This window comes from Puntigrus tetrazona, chromosome 19 (assembly GCF_018831695.1).
Source record: "Puntigrus tetrazona isolate hp1 chromosome 19, ASM1883169v1, whole genome shotgun sequence".
Lineage (NCBI taxonomy): Eukaryota > Metazoa > Chordata > Actinopteri > Cypriniformes > Cyprinidae > Puntigrus > Puntigrus tetrazona.
This window is the reverse complement of record NC_056717.1, coordinates 617,836-632,930: the sequence shown is the minus strand read 5'-3', so window position 1 is coordinate 632,930 and position 15,095 is coordinate 617,836. Positions and strand designations below refer to the sequence as shown.

Here is a 15,095-nt window from a genome sequence, read left to right as displayed (position 1 = left end):
GTATTCACAGAAGGCTTCGCTAAAGAGTGCATTCAGTTAACCAATGATATGTAGTTGGGTAATCAGCCTGAAGATGCCACACAAACAGAATATCAAGAACATATATATACAGCTTCAGCCATCATTTACTCATCTTCATGTCATTTGAAACACTTGACTTAATTTTTTTCATGAAACAAAAGAAAAACATAATGCTAGTCAATCTTGCGATTATGATGCTGACTTTTTATCTTTAATATACAAACATACAACGAGAGCTAAAAATATTTAATATCTGCATATAGGCAAGTTGTTAAGAGAAGTATTAATACATAATCAGTCTGTTTATCTGGTTGACAAACCAATCTGACTCCTTTATCCAAAAATCAAACTGGTTCTTGACTTCAATCGATTTATTATATCCATTTGCAGTGGTTCTCAAGTTCATTGTCTGTCTGTTTCTAAAACAAAACTATGGTTTGATTTGCAAGGACTTGAAATCTAGTTCACAAGCTGTATTAAATACATTTATGGTGCTTTTGAACCATTATGCTTTCTGAAGCTTGAAATTGTCAGTTTCCATAGGGACCAAGAAGAAGGACCAAAACATTTCTTCAAAATGTCTTCTTTTACATTCCATAGATGGAAAGAAATGGGTTTAGAATGACATGAGGATGAGTAAGTGATTACAGAAGTTTCATTTTTGGCTGAACTACCCCTTTAACTATACCTTTAAATATTCATAATGTTATGTTGGCAGTAGTATGAATTAAACATACAGAATCTTAGCTGTTTGAACTAGCCTTTGACAAAGTCATCCTTTGATTTGGAGACCGGGCCCTTACCTTCAGCTATTGCCAGATGACCCCCGTGAACCAAGCAGATGGTGAGAAGCACCAGAGAGGAGCAGATGACCCTCATGGCTCCCTCCTTCAGCTCCTAACCATGATAAAAAAGAATAAGTGAACAGGTGAAAAGGAAACTACTTACACAGACAGAGACGAATGTAAATAATCAGGAAACAGGTGTGTTAAGAAATACTGTTATAAGATCATTCTCATTGGTACATTTTTGTTACAGTTACCATGTGTCTGGAATAAAATAATTTTTAAATAATTAATGGAAAGCAAAAGAAAGCATGTGGTCATAATCAATATAGCGGTTAAAGGCCAGATTAATAACGGTGCCTATTAGGTCGGATGGGTGTTTTTTTAAAGTATAAATAGTGCTAATGATCCAAAAAATTTCCAATAAAGCTTTGTAACCCATGACATTTGATGATTATCATTACTGTGTCCATCTGTCCTTCCCAGTAACACTGTCATTTGTCACATACACAGCAACACAATGGTGCACCGCAATGAATACTAAATATTTGCTGTATACGGCCAGCCATTTTTATCTATCTTTATGTATGTATGTGTGTATTTATGCATGTGTGTGTATACTTGTTTTTACTACTTTGCAATGTGCAAAAGACTTGCACCAAGATAGTAAATTAAGGAAGTGTGTGGGGTCCTTAAATTGGAAGACACATTAAAACACGCAGCTGATATTAAGAGTAGAACATAATGCATTGTGGGATACAGCACACAACAAGCGATCAAAGTATTTTAACGCACAAGAAAATCTGCATGTTATGCACTTTACAGTACATAAGCTTTAGGGTTGGTAGGTTTTAATTTATATGATAAGAAACACTGCAAACTATAATATTATACAATGTTGTTATCATTTACAACTTTTTTTATTTCAGTATATTTAAAATAAAATATATTCTTGTGATGCAATATTCATGTGATCATTATTCCAGGCTTTAGTGTCACAAGAAACGTTGTCTTCCAGAAATCAATCTAATATGCTGATCTGAAGCTCAAGGACTTGTTTCTTTTATTAAAGGGGAGAGCAGATGCAACATTCACTTTTACGTGGTGTTTCTAATGTACAGTGCCAGTGTATGTACACAACCACCCTATAATGATAAAAAATCCCACCAGAAAATCCCCCCAAAACAATACAAGAATGTCTCTGATTAAGTGATTGGGGTGTTTTTGTTGTTGGATGTAGCAGAACTTAGCAGTCGTCATTTATTCCAGACGTCTGAGCCACTGAAAACGAAGATTACAATTGTTTTTGTAGGGAATGCACCTCCTGATCCTCCTAAATGTTTGTGCAGATCATTTTTTGATCCAACTTCATCTAGAGAAGAAGTGAGTATAAGGGTTGTGTTAATTAATCTTTGCAAATCGACTTTGCTAGTTAGCAAGTTCCGTTGCTAAAAACGGCTTAATTTTACAGCCTCAGAGAACTGCTCTCACCAAAGAAGGGGCGGAGTGAGCAGCGCTCATTAGCATTTAAAGGGACATGCAGGGAAATGGGTGTGAACAAGGGTGATGTTATAGACCAGGGTTCCTCAAATCTTAGAGTTTAGCTCCCTAAAATTCACCTACCTGTGATTTTCTAATGATCCTGAAGACACTGATTAGCATGGTCAGGTGTGATTAGGGTTAGAGCTAAACTCTGGAAAATGGATCTCGAGGTCCAGATTTGAGGATTACTGTTATAGACTTTTCAGCAACCCTTTATTTAAGGGTCTCCTAACTAGTTGCTTACTAGCATGCATATTACTAGAATATTATACATTTAATTAAAAGTAATTAAGCACATATTAATGCTTTATTCTGCAGGACCTTATTCTACATCCCTAATCCTACCCAAAACCTAAACTTAAGCAGTACCTTATTAACTATTAATAAGCAGCAAATTGGGAATTTATTGAAGGAAATGTTATAGTTAATAGTGAATAATTGTTCCCTATTCTAAAGTGTTACTGACTTTCCATTAAGGCCCTAAAGAGTCCTATCAATCCGTTTTACATATCTTTATTATTCATGCATATAGAGCGATTCAGCACCTTTAACAAAGAAATGAAACCAAACGGACTATCAAGCATGCCTCTGCTTTATTTACAGAACCAACTCCCCCTCAATCCCCTGTTTACAGACATGCTGCTCACACGAAGTGACCCTCACTGGCATGTCTGGACATGAACCTGTCAAAGTGATGCATTAGTCAAAAAGCCCGAGGGTGGGGGGGAGTCTACTCCTCGTCCTTTTATGGCTTTCTTGTAAATTTCAGACCATCAGTGATGCTTGTGCAAGCAACAACTAATCTGCATCCTCCGACTGAGGTCATATAACCTGTAGGCTCTGTACCAGTTGAGACACCAAGAGTGTAGGTTTGATGTAAAATAACACAACCCCAGAGTACACGCTATCACCTGAAGATGAGAAACGTCCGTCCGCACGTCTGTTTGTATCATTCCGATTCAGTTATTTACAAAGCTCTAGCTCGCTTCTCACTGGAAAATCAACAGTGTTCTTGTAAACAAGACAACATCCATTTCAGGTGAGCGAGGCGGAGATACTCCATTACCTGGATTCAATGCCTCTGGGCAATTTCTCATTACCATTCGCTTCCACGCACAGAAAAAGAAATGGAAATTAAAGCTTGTGCTTGTTTTGTTCCTTTTTCACTTTGTTTGCCGTGCAGCGAGAACAGCTGGACCGCGCAGATAAAGGAAAGAGTCTCTCTTGCGTTCCGCCTTGGCTCAGTGCCCGGCAATCTGAAGTGAATGTCTATAGTCGAAATGACAAAAGCACTAGTTGGGGAATCAAGTATGTGGGCTACAAACGCAACGGGCGACAATTCAGTGTTTCAATGAAAGATTGATAGTTACAATCAATCTGTGCATGCGAAAACAATAATTCGGGACCATCTAAAGAGAACGGGTAAAAGCGACAATGTGCATTTTTAATAAACAAGCGCTTTAATTAGCTATTGTAAAAATGTCTACAGTCATTTTGTTTTGCAGACCACTGACAGGAAGGAGGCTGTCAAGAAGGTGCGTAGTGTGTTGTTTTCATGTCAGAGTCTGAGAGCTCAGGGAAAGAGGGAGCGCTAAACTCTCTCTCTCTCGCTCTCTTCAGAGCAGTGCAGAGCAGTGCAAACAAGCGACATTTTTATGCCTATTTTACTTATATAGCGCTGTCAGTTAATCGCTGGGATATAAACACCTCTTAAAATCACTATTTTAGGAAGGCAGGGTGCTAAAAATGTCACTGGCGTGAAGGCCTAATGATAAGACATCATAAACAATCTAAAAGTTAAACAGAAAGTTGAACACTGAACCTGGCTCACATACACCCATTTTTTTTCAAAAGAGCAAACAGCATTTGAATACAAGAACCTGCGAGCTAGAGAGACACATCAAACACAAGCACAGAGCAATCCACAGAGATTTATAATGGGGTCTGTGGCATTTGTAATCATGTCTGCGGCACTGTTTAACCTTCAATTACAGCTGTTTTGCAATCATTCTTCTCCAAAGGAGCATTTATCTTTTTTTTCATAGCATCTTTCTTCTCATTCAAGGGAGAGACTGGTTTGCTTGAAGCTTGGTTTATCAAACTAGACCTAATTATTGGGAATGTGTGGCAAATCCGGCAAATGGGAATAGGCTGTGTCTAAAAGTTACGCTGCAAACGTCTCTTCACCTTGTCTTCCCCTGCATTAGCAGCAGATGGTTTTATCATCAGATAGAGCAAGCATTTTTTCCACTCCCACTGGCTGATTTAAAAAAAAAAAAAAAATCTCTGTGTATACCCTTGGCAGACAGAATGTCGAAAAGGTTTAGAAAGAGATTATGAATTAACTATAGTCTGTATCAAATTTAAAAGCACCTTGCCAGGGGGTTGCTTGAAAGAAGTGTCCTTTGATTGCACTTTAAAAGTTGCAGCATAACTGACAAGCAAAATGTGCAACGTCTGAAAAAAAGAAATATCAGACAGAAGTGTTAGCTTGCACAGCTGCACGGTCCAGATGTGTCCCCTCCTCCTCATACTGACAGCATCACAGAGATGTGATCATATTCCAAACGTCACTGTGACACGCAGCTGTCCAGGTGCGCGCGCGGAAAGAGGAGCGCGCATTCTGTCTCAGACCATTTTTATTTTTACATATTACATTAAACTATTTTGCAGTGATTTGCATACAACTAAAAGTAAACGCAATTTACTTTATATTATTCTAAAATAATAATAATAATAATAATATAATAATAATAATAATAATATAACTATATGTAAGCATGGGTTTTCCCCCTCATTTATGCTGTTTGATTCCGTTTTTCATTCCGTTTCTCAACAAACCAGTTACGCTTTTCTTAAATAGCACAACGAAGTTGTTTATTACAAGATTGCTCTCCTCTTGTTTGTTTTTGCTAATACCATTATACTTCAAAAATAAGCAGCAAATCGTAAAGAGCTGCGATCTGAATAACCGGAGCGCGCGCGTCACAGCGTTCTACCGCTGGGGGGCCAAGATGAAAAAGTTTTTTACCACAAACCAAAGTGCTAAAAACTTATAAAAGAAAAACATTTGCACTAATTGCATGCGCAAGCCGACTGCGCGTGCCGCATTGAACCGTAATGAAAACGGCACCGAAAACCGAAGGGATGGAAATAAATTAAATTGGCTGCATATAGAAAGAAGCATTCCTCATTTAATGGCATTCCCTCAAACCATTAAACGGGTGTTTATATATATTGATCAATAAATTAATTATATATAGAATATGCTAAATGTCCAGTTTCGGTAGCCTAAATAATTAGCCTAATGAAAACCTAATCGGGGAGTTTGCAAGGATCCTCGCCGCCGATTTTCGATATGACAGAACCAAAAAACAAATATTTTTACCTTCTGTGATCGTTAATCCAACGAATTATGGCCACATTAATCCGCAGAATACTCTTCTCAGTGTAATCCGGTTTGCTGAGAGAGCTTCCAAGAGTCCTCTCTAGCGTGGATAAAGTTTTTTCCCTGGGAGTTCTCCTTCTCCTTTCTCCCCTCCCCTCGCCTCAGAGTTGTTTTATTAAACTTTCCCTTCACCGTCGTTCCTCGATGGGAGAATCTCCAGGACACGCTTGATGACATCATCAGCTGCTCCGGCGGAGTGTGGAAACGCGCCGCGGGCTTTTCTTTCCGCTGCCGCCTCCCACAAGTCCTGCTTTGTTCGATTCCTCCTTTTCAACTATGATTGCACGACTGAAGAACTTATCTGAGGTCATGCTAACGCCGACAACGCTGCGGGTTAGACGGGTCATATGTGACTGAATACCGAAGGCAAAATATTACAATCTACTGCCACAGTTTTAATGGCAACCACGTGGTTAAACTCCAGCGGGTCGTCTGGTCCTTGTTCTGTTGTTTCGACTTTGGCGGTAAAGCATGTGGATTAAATTATCTCGTTTCCTGTAACTGTACGTTTTTAATCATTTGATCGAGTTTCCCCTAAGAAATATAGGCAATGATATTAATAACTTCCTCCAAAAATATTGCAGTGTCCAAATATGCAGAGGCTACTTATTAGCTTATGTAAAACAAACAAAAATGAGCGGGCTATGTCAAGATGTCTGGACACATAATATTGATAAAGGAGGACGTGAACTTGGAAGATATGCTGCATCCAACCACTGGACAGTTTGCATTCCCGTCATTCCATGAGATCTGCGGATTCTTTAGATTCAATAAGTTTAATAATGCCGAGAGCTGGATGTCATTAGTACTCCTATCTTGCCCAGCAAAGAAACTCTTGATCCATGGCTTGATAACGTCAGCTTTAACAACCTAATCAATTTTAATTGAACAAGTAAAACAACAGAGGGCCGCTGAACTACTTTCACGTGAGGCTTTTGTCACCTCCAGCTTTTTTGCTTGAAGGGCATAACCTTTGACTTAACCCGCTCATCTGTATCCTAACAATCCCTTGGTTCTCCCAAAGTTCAAGGCATCTTGAAAAACAGGATGTTAGTGACTGCATGGCAGCAGCAGTGACAGGAACATCTGGAAAAAAGGTGCTTGACTATCCTCATGTGCCTCAAAGTCTTCCAGACCATAGCAAACATAAGGTATGCGGTCCAAAATCTAGAAATCGGGATGTAACAGAGCGTTGAACTGGAGATATCCATAATAGTAGTTCAGTCCCAGTGAGTGAGAAGCTCCGGATATTAAATACTAATGCTGCAGCATTGTGTTTTTGAGTTATCCTCACCATACGTGTCCAACATTCCCCTCTGTGATTTTGCTGTGCTGTTTGGAACGATGATGGACAATCTTGATGTCATCTTGTAAAATATAGATGAGATGATGTAAACAGTGTAGTAAAAACACACCCGGGGGGATGCAAACAAGCTGCAGTGGTGCTGGAGCACAGCCAATATGCGTTTCATTTGCAGTTAGACCATTAAATAATATGACAGAGAGGAATAGCATTCATATTCAGTCAGGGTTCTACATATCAAAGTTTTTATGATTCCCTGTCTGGCTTTGCCATCGGCTTCCAGCCATGTTCTGTAAAGCAGAAGGAGACGGGAATAGCTTCCCTCACAGAGGACTCTACGCACGAGAAAGCTTCAAAAACATCCAGACATGTCTTCAAATATTTGTAGAACATATTTGTGGGTAGAATGGCTATGACTAAACTAATATATGATAACTGTCTGGCTTGCATTATTTTGATGCGTTTCAATTGTAGTGTATTATTTTTAGCATTTAATTTCTTCTCTCCCATTCTCTTCTGCCTTTGTCTGTAAATCTTGTCAGACATCTAGTCAGATTTTGATGATCATTCAAATGGATCCATTAAATTTTATTGGAATGAGAAATATAATTGGATAAAGGAAAAAAAATCCAGCTTGATATGCATGAAGTTATTTCTAACATTTCTCAAAGTTTCTGAAAACTTTTGTGACAGAATAGAGTCATTTGGCTAATCAACCTTCAGTGAAGAGGAAACTATAAGGAATGTCATTTTCCGCTTGCCCATAAAGCCTAGGGCACACTGTCAGACTGAAGATAGTCTGTATTCACAGTGGGTTGCGAATTCCTGAATTTGAATTGAGGTAGAAAACTTACAGAAGAATTACAATAAACCCGAGTAATATGCCTACAATAACGTTTACCTGGAAAAAGAAAGTCAAATCTTGAAGTTGACAAGTTTTATGTAGAGCCAGTCAGGAATACGGAAACAGTTTGAAATGCCGCCTATAGAACGTTGCATTTAATCTACAGAATATTGATTGACAGTACATTGAATACATTTTAGATCAGGATAGAAGGTTAATTAAGTAAACTGCATGCTGTTCCAAATCAGATTCACACACATGTTAAAAGCGTGCACTAAAAACACATTATAATGCGGTCCGCTTGATGCTAGTCATCGACTTGAACATCAGAAGTGACTAGCTTGAGTCTTGCAGTGTGTGCTTGACCATACACTTCTGCTAAAAGCTTAGACTTACAATTTCTTCTGTAATGGAGAAGTATTAAAGTGTTTTTTTAATCTCCTGCTGCCCCATCTGTCTCTTCGCAATGCCTTAAATTCCTTTCCCCATCTCAAGCCACATCTCTCACTCCTGAGCAAAGACAATTTAAAGGAATATGGCCTGGCAATCTCTGTTTTCTTCTTCTTCTTCTTCTTCTTCTTCTCTGGTCATCAAATTCCTTTCCATACAGTTTTGCACTTTTAAGAGTGTAAGGGATGGCTGAGCCATTGGCAAGGGTATCATGAAATACAAGAGAGAAAAAAAAAAATCTCAACCAAATGCTCTTGGTGCATTCTCAAATAGTATCACACACAGAAGTCAATGCTCAAGGACTGGGCACACCTATCCAACCACACAATTGGATTTGATTTCAAGGTTCAGCAGAGAGTGACAGATATGAATCATCTAATCTATGAGCTTGAACACAGACTCTTAGACACATATAAGAGCCTTGTGGAGATAAGCTACAACTATTTACTTCTGCCTCCTTCCTTGATGTTTAAAAGTTAAATACATACAGAATTTACAGAAAAGTTGCAAAAAAACATTTCTGTATAAAAGCATTTCAATTATCAATTTCAAACCATTTATCACGATACATCAAAATGCATTATATTCTTAATATACAAAAGTATACTTTTTTTTTTTTTTAAATAAATGCTTTAAACCTACAAATAGATTATATATTTTGCCTTAAAGGATCAATGAGGCTCATTAAGAAGTTGCAAACAAGATTTTGGTGACTTGATGTTATTTTTTAAAGTCGTCTTTGTGAGTGTCATTTCATATCTGTGTGTGACCGTGGAAGCAAATGAGTAATAAAGCATTCATCAGTGGAATCTCATCAATAAGTTGTGTGTCAGAGCCCTATAAAAATGGCAAAAACTGTATTTCATAATACACAGGCGATGTAGTCCCTACTTTTACACACATACACAGCACAAAAAATAAGTTCTGGCCCAGAAAAATTGGCTCTGCAACAGCCCCTAAAATCTGCTGAACCAGGAACCACTAATATTACAGGCCAAGGGCCGGATAATCAAGTTTGCTTTCAGAATAGCAATCTAATTTGACAAAGACTGACACAAAACAAGACTCCTTCTTTAATCTCTATCCTAATTAATAGATGAGGTGTTAAAGAGAAAGATATCCGCAAGATAGATTTGTAGTGAATGTTAAAGTGTTTCTTCTCAGTGTTAGACAATATGGCTGACACTTCTGCCACGTCCAATGCCAAAGGAAAAAAAAAAGCTCACATGGCCAACTGACACATATTCAGAGACTTCCCTTTTCACTCCTATTTAGGCAGTGAGAAATGGAAAAAACGAGGGGGATATGATTGTGGAACTTGCTGAGACAGGAGAATGTAGTCATGACCACAACAGTGGATGGAGCACTTTCAAATGGGTCTCTGGCTGGAAATTCACAACTAAAGCATGGCTGACTTTTAAAGTTTTAAGCTATGGATCAAATTTGGACTAATTGATTTGAATATAAATGTATTGGATAATCTGATTAGGGTTAAAACTGGGTCAGTTATTGCATTAATATAGATTCTGTTCTGTTTTATTAGATGCATATCAAACAACAGATCTTGCAGAAACCTGGAGTAGATGGACGGGATAGACAGCCTCTTTGGGGAATTCTTTGCACACTCACAATTGCAAGTTTTTCCAGACATCCTTCCAAACATGCACCGCAAAGCTGATCCTAACATGAATCCTGACTCTTTATGCCAAATGCATTTTCCAGTCAAGATGTAAAACAGTCTTCAAACTTTACAGTCTGTTTTCGCTTCTCCTCCAACTTTCATTTTGAGTTAAACCCCGCAGTCATTTTACTAACATAATTTAACTCCACAAATGACTTCATGCAAACTTTTAAGGACTTTTAAAAAGGCTTTTGTACCGTAGTTTGCTAGGTATGCCGATCTTTCACACTTTTTGAATGCTATTATTGTGGGATCTCTCTTCCTGAGCACAAAGACGATAATGACAGAATTATAAGCGCTCTAAATGCCAGAGACAATATAAGCACTCTAAATGCCAGAAAGTACAGAGATAAACATAGAGTTAGAAACTAGAATTGAAAACAGCATAGAGGAATTGAGTCACAAATGTGCCATTTTTTCAGCAGTATCCTAAATTCTTATAGCCTACTAGATATTATTGCCATGTTCTAAATAGCAATACGGATGATTTTGGTAAAGTTCCTTCAGTTGTTTAAGAGCATCGCCTGGGTATTTAAAGTTTTAAAGTGCCCCTTTTCTTTTTGGATTATTTATACAAGAAAAGGCATAGAAAAAAAACACCCTTATGTTGTTCCAAACCAGTAAGACATTCATTCATCTTCAGAACACGTATTAATATATTTTTGATGAAATCTGAGAGGTTTCTGACCCTACAAGGACAGCAATGGAACTATACTACGTTCAAGGTCTTAGAAGTTAGTAAAGGCATTGATAAAATAGTCCATGTGACATCCGTGGTTCAACCATAATTTTATGAAGCTTCTGTAAAACACTTTTCTTGCCTGAATCACTGATGTCACATGGACTATTTTAATGATGCCCTTACTACTTTTCAAAACCTTGAACATGGTAGCTCCATTGCTGTCATCATGCTCTCTCAGATATTTAAGGCAAATGGATTAAATGAATGAATAAACAAACAAACTAACAAACATTTGATAATTAGATATTAGGTATTACATGGTTATTGTGGGTACAAAATTAATAGTACCCAAAACGTCGTCATTTAGTGAATTTCACAGTTTTTAAAGTAGTCCGCGACTCTCGAGTACCTCTCTGTACTCAATGAGCTACCGAACAAACCTACTGTCTATGAAAACCCATAGATATGAAGCTGGATATGTGTGGTGCTAACAAAGGCATACGTTTTGAAATATCTCAGCATGTTAATATTGTTTTGAAGACATAACATAACATATCATGCTTCAAGTAGTACAAAAATTATGTTTTATTAATCGATAACTCTGGAAATTTTCTGGGAAAAGGAATAAATAGGGTGTCCGAGTTTTACTTCCTCTAGTGTTATTTTCTTTTGGAAACTGCAGTGATATGTACTTGTTGGTGCATATTTTGTGCCTCGCTAAACGTTTATGCCATTAGACCAGGATGGGTAATTTATTTGCTTCTGAATTATCAGGGTCGTGGTACTGTTTACTGCATGTCACTCAATTTTTGACTTTCTTTATAAAACTTTTACAGTTACATAACATTTTTAGAAACCATGTATTAGTAAAACCTTTATAGAAAGTGAACAAATGGCAAAAAAATAATCTGCCTCCAGCACTAGTAGCTCTAGACTGGACTGGTAATGAGTCAATTTTATTTGATGTTATTAGCTAGGAGAGATCTGACACTGAAAAATTAATTCTCAACAAAGAAAATGCACCTGCTTTCCACGCTTCTAAAAATCTTGGCCACCCTTTCTTAAGGTCGGATGTAATTAGATGATACATTCGCTTTGGTTCACACCCAGTTAAAAAAAAAAAAAACACTCTGTGCTGGACAGTGTTATATATCTTCCATCTGAGCTGCATGTGAGGTGTCTCTTACCACAGACCAACTACGCTTTCCAGCTAAACATTAAAACTTGGCTTAGGTGGACTACTGATGTGGCTCTTTAATTAGCTTGAGGCAGCTTGAGCACTAAATCATCTTAAAAAGCAAAACTGCACTTGAAAGAATTGCTTTGATGCACCTGAAATACATACTGATGCTTTTGGCTGCCCATGTAATCGAGTTTGTAGAGCTGAAGTCATTTTAATGCAATATATACAGTACAAACACGCCAAGGGCTATGCGATATACAGGTAGCTCATAAACAAATACCTGCATACACACAGAGACATGCTGACAACGCAAATTTGATCAAAAGAAAAACAGTACAATTGAACAATGCAAAGAATATATATATATATATATATATATATATATATATATATATATATATATATATATATATATATATATAAATCAAAAATACTGTATTTTCTTCTCACTAGAGTCATCCATCCCTGTCCACTGGTCTATAAAACATGCAGTTAGTGTCAAGCCAAATCAATAAGAGCATGCCTCAGTGAGTCCAGCATAAATATCCCCCACCTATGTCCTCTGCCCTGTTCGTTCTGCTCTTATCCCATTACAGTGGCCTGGGCCTGGCGGTAGTGAGCCTTGTGAGAGGATGGTTTTGATAAACACTCAGAATGGAAGACCTGATGAAAGGTGACTTTTCCCAGACCGGTGAGCCTTGGGCCCTGAGGGATGTAAGTTTTGATAAATATTTAAATCTAAACAGACGGCAGAAATGTACTCTTAGCTTTTATCATTTTGTCAGGTAGAGCTTCTTGTGTTCTGTTTTAGCTCTGGGTTCGGGGTCTCTCTGGAATAACAGTGGTTGACCTGAAGTGCTTTTTCTCAGTTCACCAATAAATCAAGTAAAGTGAAAGCACTGAAGTGCTCAAGGCCCCTTGTTTTTATGGTACATGTGCCAAAGAATGGACCCAGGCAAGCTCATGCTTGACAAAGGAACAGTTCATCCTAAAAATTAAATTATGTTATTAATTGTCCTTTATATAGTTTCAGAAAGTTAAGAATGAGATTGTAATTTTTTTCCCAAGAAATTAATGGCAAAGGGAAATAACTGAGGCTTTAATTTAAGGAACAATATGTAACATTTTTGTAATAAAATAACCACTTACACAGTGTTATATATTTCATGCAGTCGTGTATTTACGGTATCTCAAAAGTTCTCTAGGATTTGTAAATTCAAAGAAATTCGATATTTAAATAATGAACCATCCCTGGTCATTCAATGAAGCAATTTCTCTCGTTCCAGCGTACAAAAAAAATAAAGGAACTTTGCTGCCGTACCATGGCCACAGCAGGTGCAGTGATATCACACAGTGCCTGGAAACAGCCAGACCCTCTTGTATCCACAGGGACCGTGTCTTGCAAGCTGGGGACTATTTTCCACAGGTGCTGTGTGATATCATTGAGCCCGCTGCGGCCATGGTATAGTTCCTAGTCAAACCAGCATAGAAAACTGTAATTTTTCCTTCAGTCTAAGTACACAGTGTAACTACAGAAGGGTCAAGTTTTATATAGGAAAAATATTGGAACTCTTTGGTCATTTTTAAACCTAGATGCTTCTGGTTAGATTCAATGATTTATGCTAAGCTATGCTAAAAGTGTCATCGCCAGAGCCAGAGATTGGCTGAATAGATTAAAGAACTGCAAAACTCAACTTAAATCAGGCCCTAGTAAATCATAGCAGTAAATGACATCGCCTGTCCCCCCACCCACTTAAAGCTATTGACAACAAAAGACTTTAAATACAGTACATGGGTCATATTGACCATTTTTTTATAACACTTCTATAGTGCTTTTGTGTCCATTCACCATTCATTGTGTGAAACTGCCACCGATTTCACTATTTCTTACATCCTTCCCTGTTTTTTCTTGCATTATACTATTGCGCAAAATGTCTGAAACTTTGTATTGCCAAAACGTTATAGCTGCCACAATAAATAAGTATTTGGATAAAAGTGTCTGCTAAATTAATACATGTAAATATATAAAACCAGCCTTTTCACTTTTGGATTCCACAAAAGAAAAGAAAAGCATAAGGGTAAAAATAATAACAGAATGTTATTATTGGGTGAACTTTAAAATCAAATACGTGAAGCTGCTCACTACCAATTGAGATGATTAGAATAGAAGTTTACAGACTGAACAATGATTTTATCTGACTCAGATAGAGAAGGTTAGACAGAAAAATAAAAAGCATTAGAGCTTGTGTATAAAAAAAAAAATAAAACTTTGCAGCTGGAGGGAAAGCAACAGACAGACAGAGAAAATGAGAGACATTCAGTGAGAGAAAGAAAGAGGAGCCTTGGGTGATGAGGGCTGATGGGGCAACATGAATGCTCACATCCTCTCCGCATTAGTGTCTGCAGTGGGACTGCGCCAAATGGCAGATGTGGAAAGATCAGTGTGCTGGGAAATTATGCAAATGAAAAGGTGAAGGCTATAACTCACGGATTGATTTAATGCTAAATTATGTGCAGGAATACATGAACGGACTTTGATAAAGCACGACGCATTCAAAGGTTTTAGTTGAGCGTGTCTTTCTCCGAATTCTTAAAATCCATTTCGCTTGCATCACCCCTCACGTCACTGACACCCACTCTCTTTTTTTATCTCTTTTGTTTTACTGTGTGCATTAGTCGACTCCTAAATGATTGCTGCAGTGTTCGGGACATTGTAACACTTAACAATAAATGAGATGTTGCAGACTAGATTAATGCTAGTCATTTTCTTTTATTGCATAAACAATAGTACATCTGAAGGAAGTCTGATTGCAGGTGGATCTGGGACACTGGGACCTGTATAAGATGCAATGATGCCCTAGTTCCAAAGCAGACACAACAGACACACCCCACACACCTGTCAGCTATTGATCAAAGCTCAATATAATCACTTTGACATAAGCATACGCTATAGTTGCAAGAATAGGCTGTTGAGTCCCACCCTAAAGGGAAAGAAACAAAAACGGCTAGCCCCTGCTGGTAAATATGCTAAACCACACTATTCTGCAGTCTTTTTTAAAAACAGCCTTTTATTTTGAGAATTTTATTTACATTTATCTTTTTCTTCTCTTTTCTTTTTTGCGTTATATTACGCAGGGAATGGTATATACCGAATCC

General features: G+C 37.7%; 1 protein-coding gene across 4 annotated transcripts in view; it reads right to left on the bottom strand.

Moving 5' to 3' along the window:
- Positions 1-6,055, bottom strand: part of col16a1 (collagen, type XVI, alpha 1) — a 58,861-nt gene extending 52,806 nt beyond the window's left edge. For 2 of the 4 annotated variants that reach the window (XM_043218131.1, XM_043218129.1), the window contains exons 1-2: positions 5,737-6,051; positions 825-918 (exon numbers count right to left, since the gene is read on the bottom strand). In XM_043218131.1, coding sequence (XP_043074066.1) covers positions 825-900 — 76 coding nt within the window. In that variant the 5' untranslated portion in view covers positions 901-918; positions 5,737-6,051. Of the gene's footprint in view, positions 1-824; positions 919-5,736 lie in introns of all 4 variants that reach the window. The other 2 variants (XM_043218130.1, XM_043218128.1) reach the window with 2 other exon arrangements.
- Between the last annotated feature and the right edge of the window lie 9,040 nt (positions 6,056-15,095).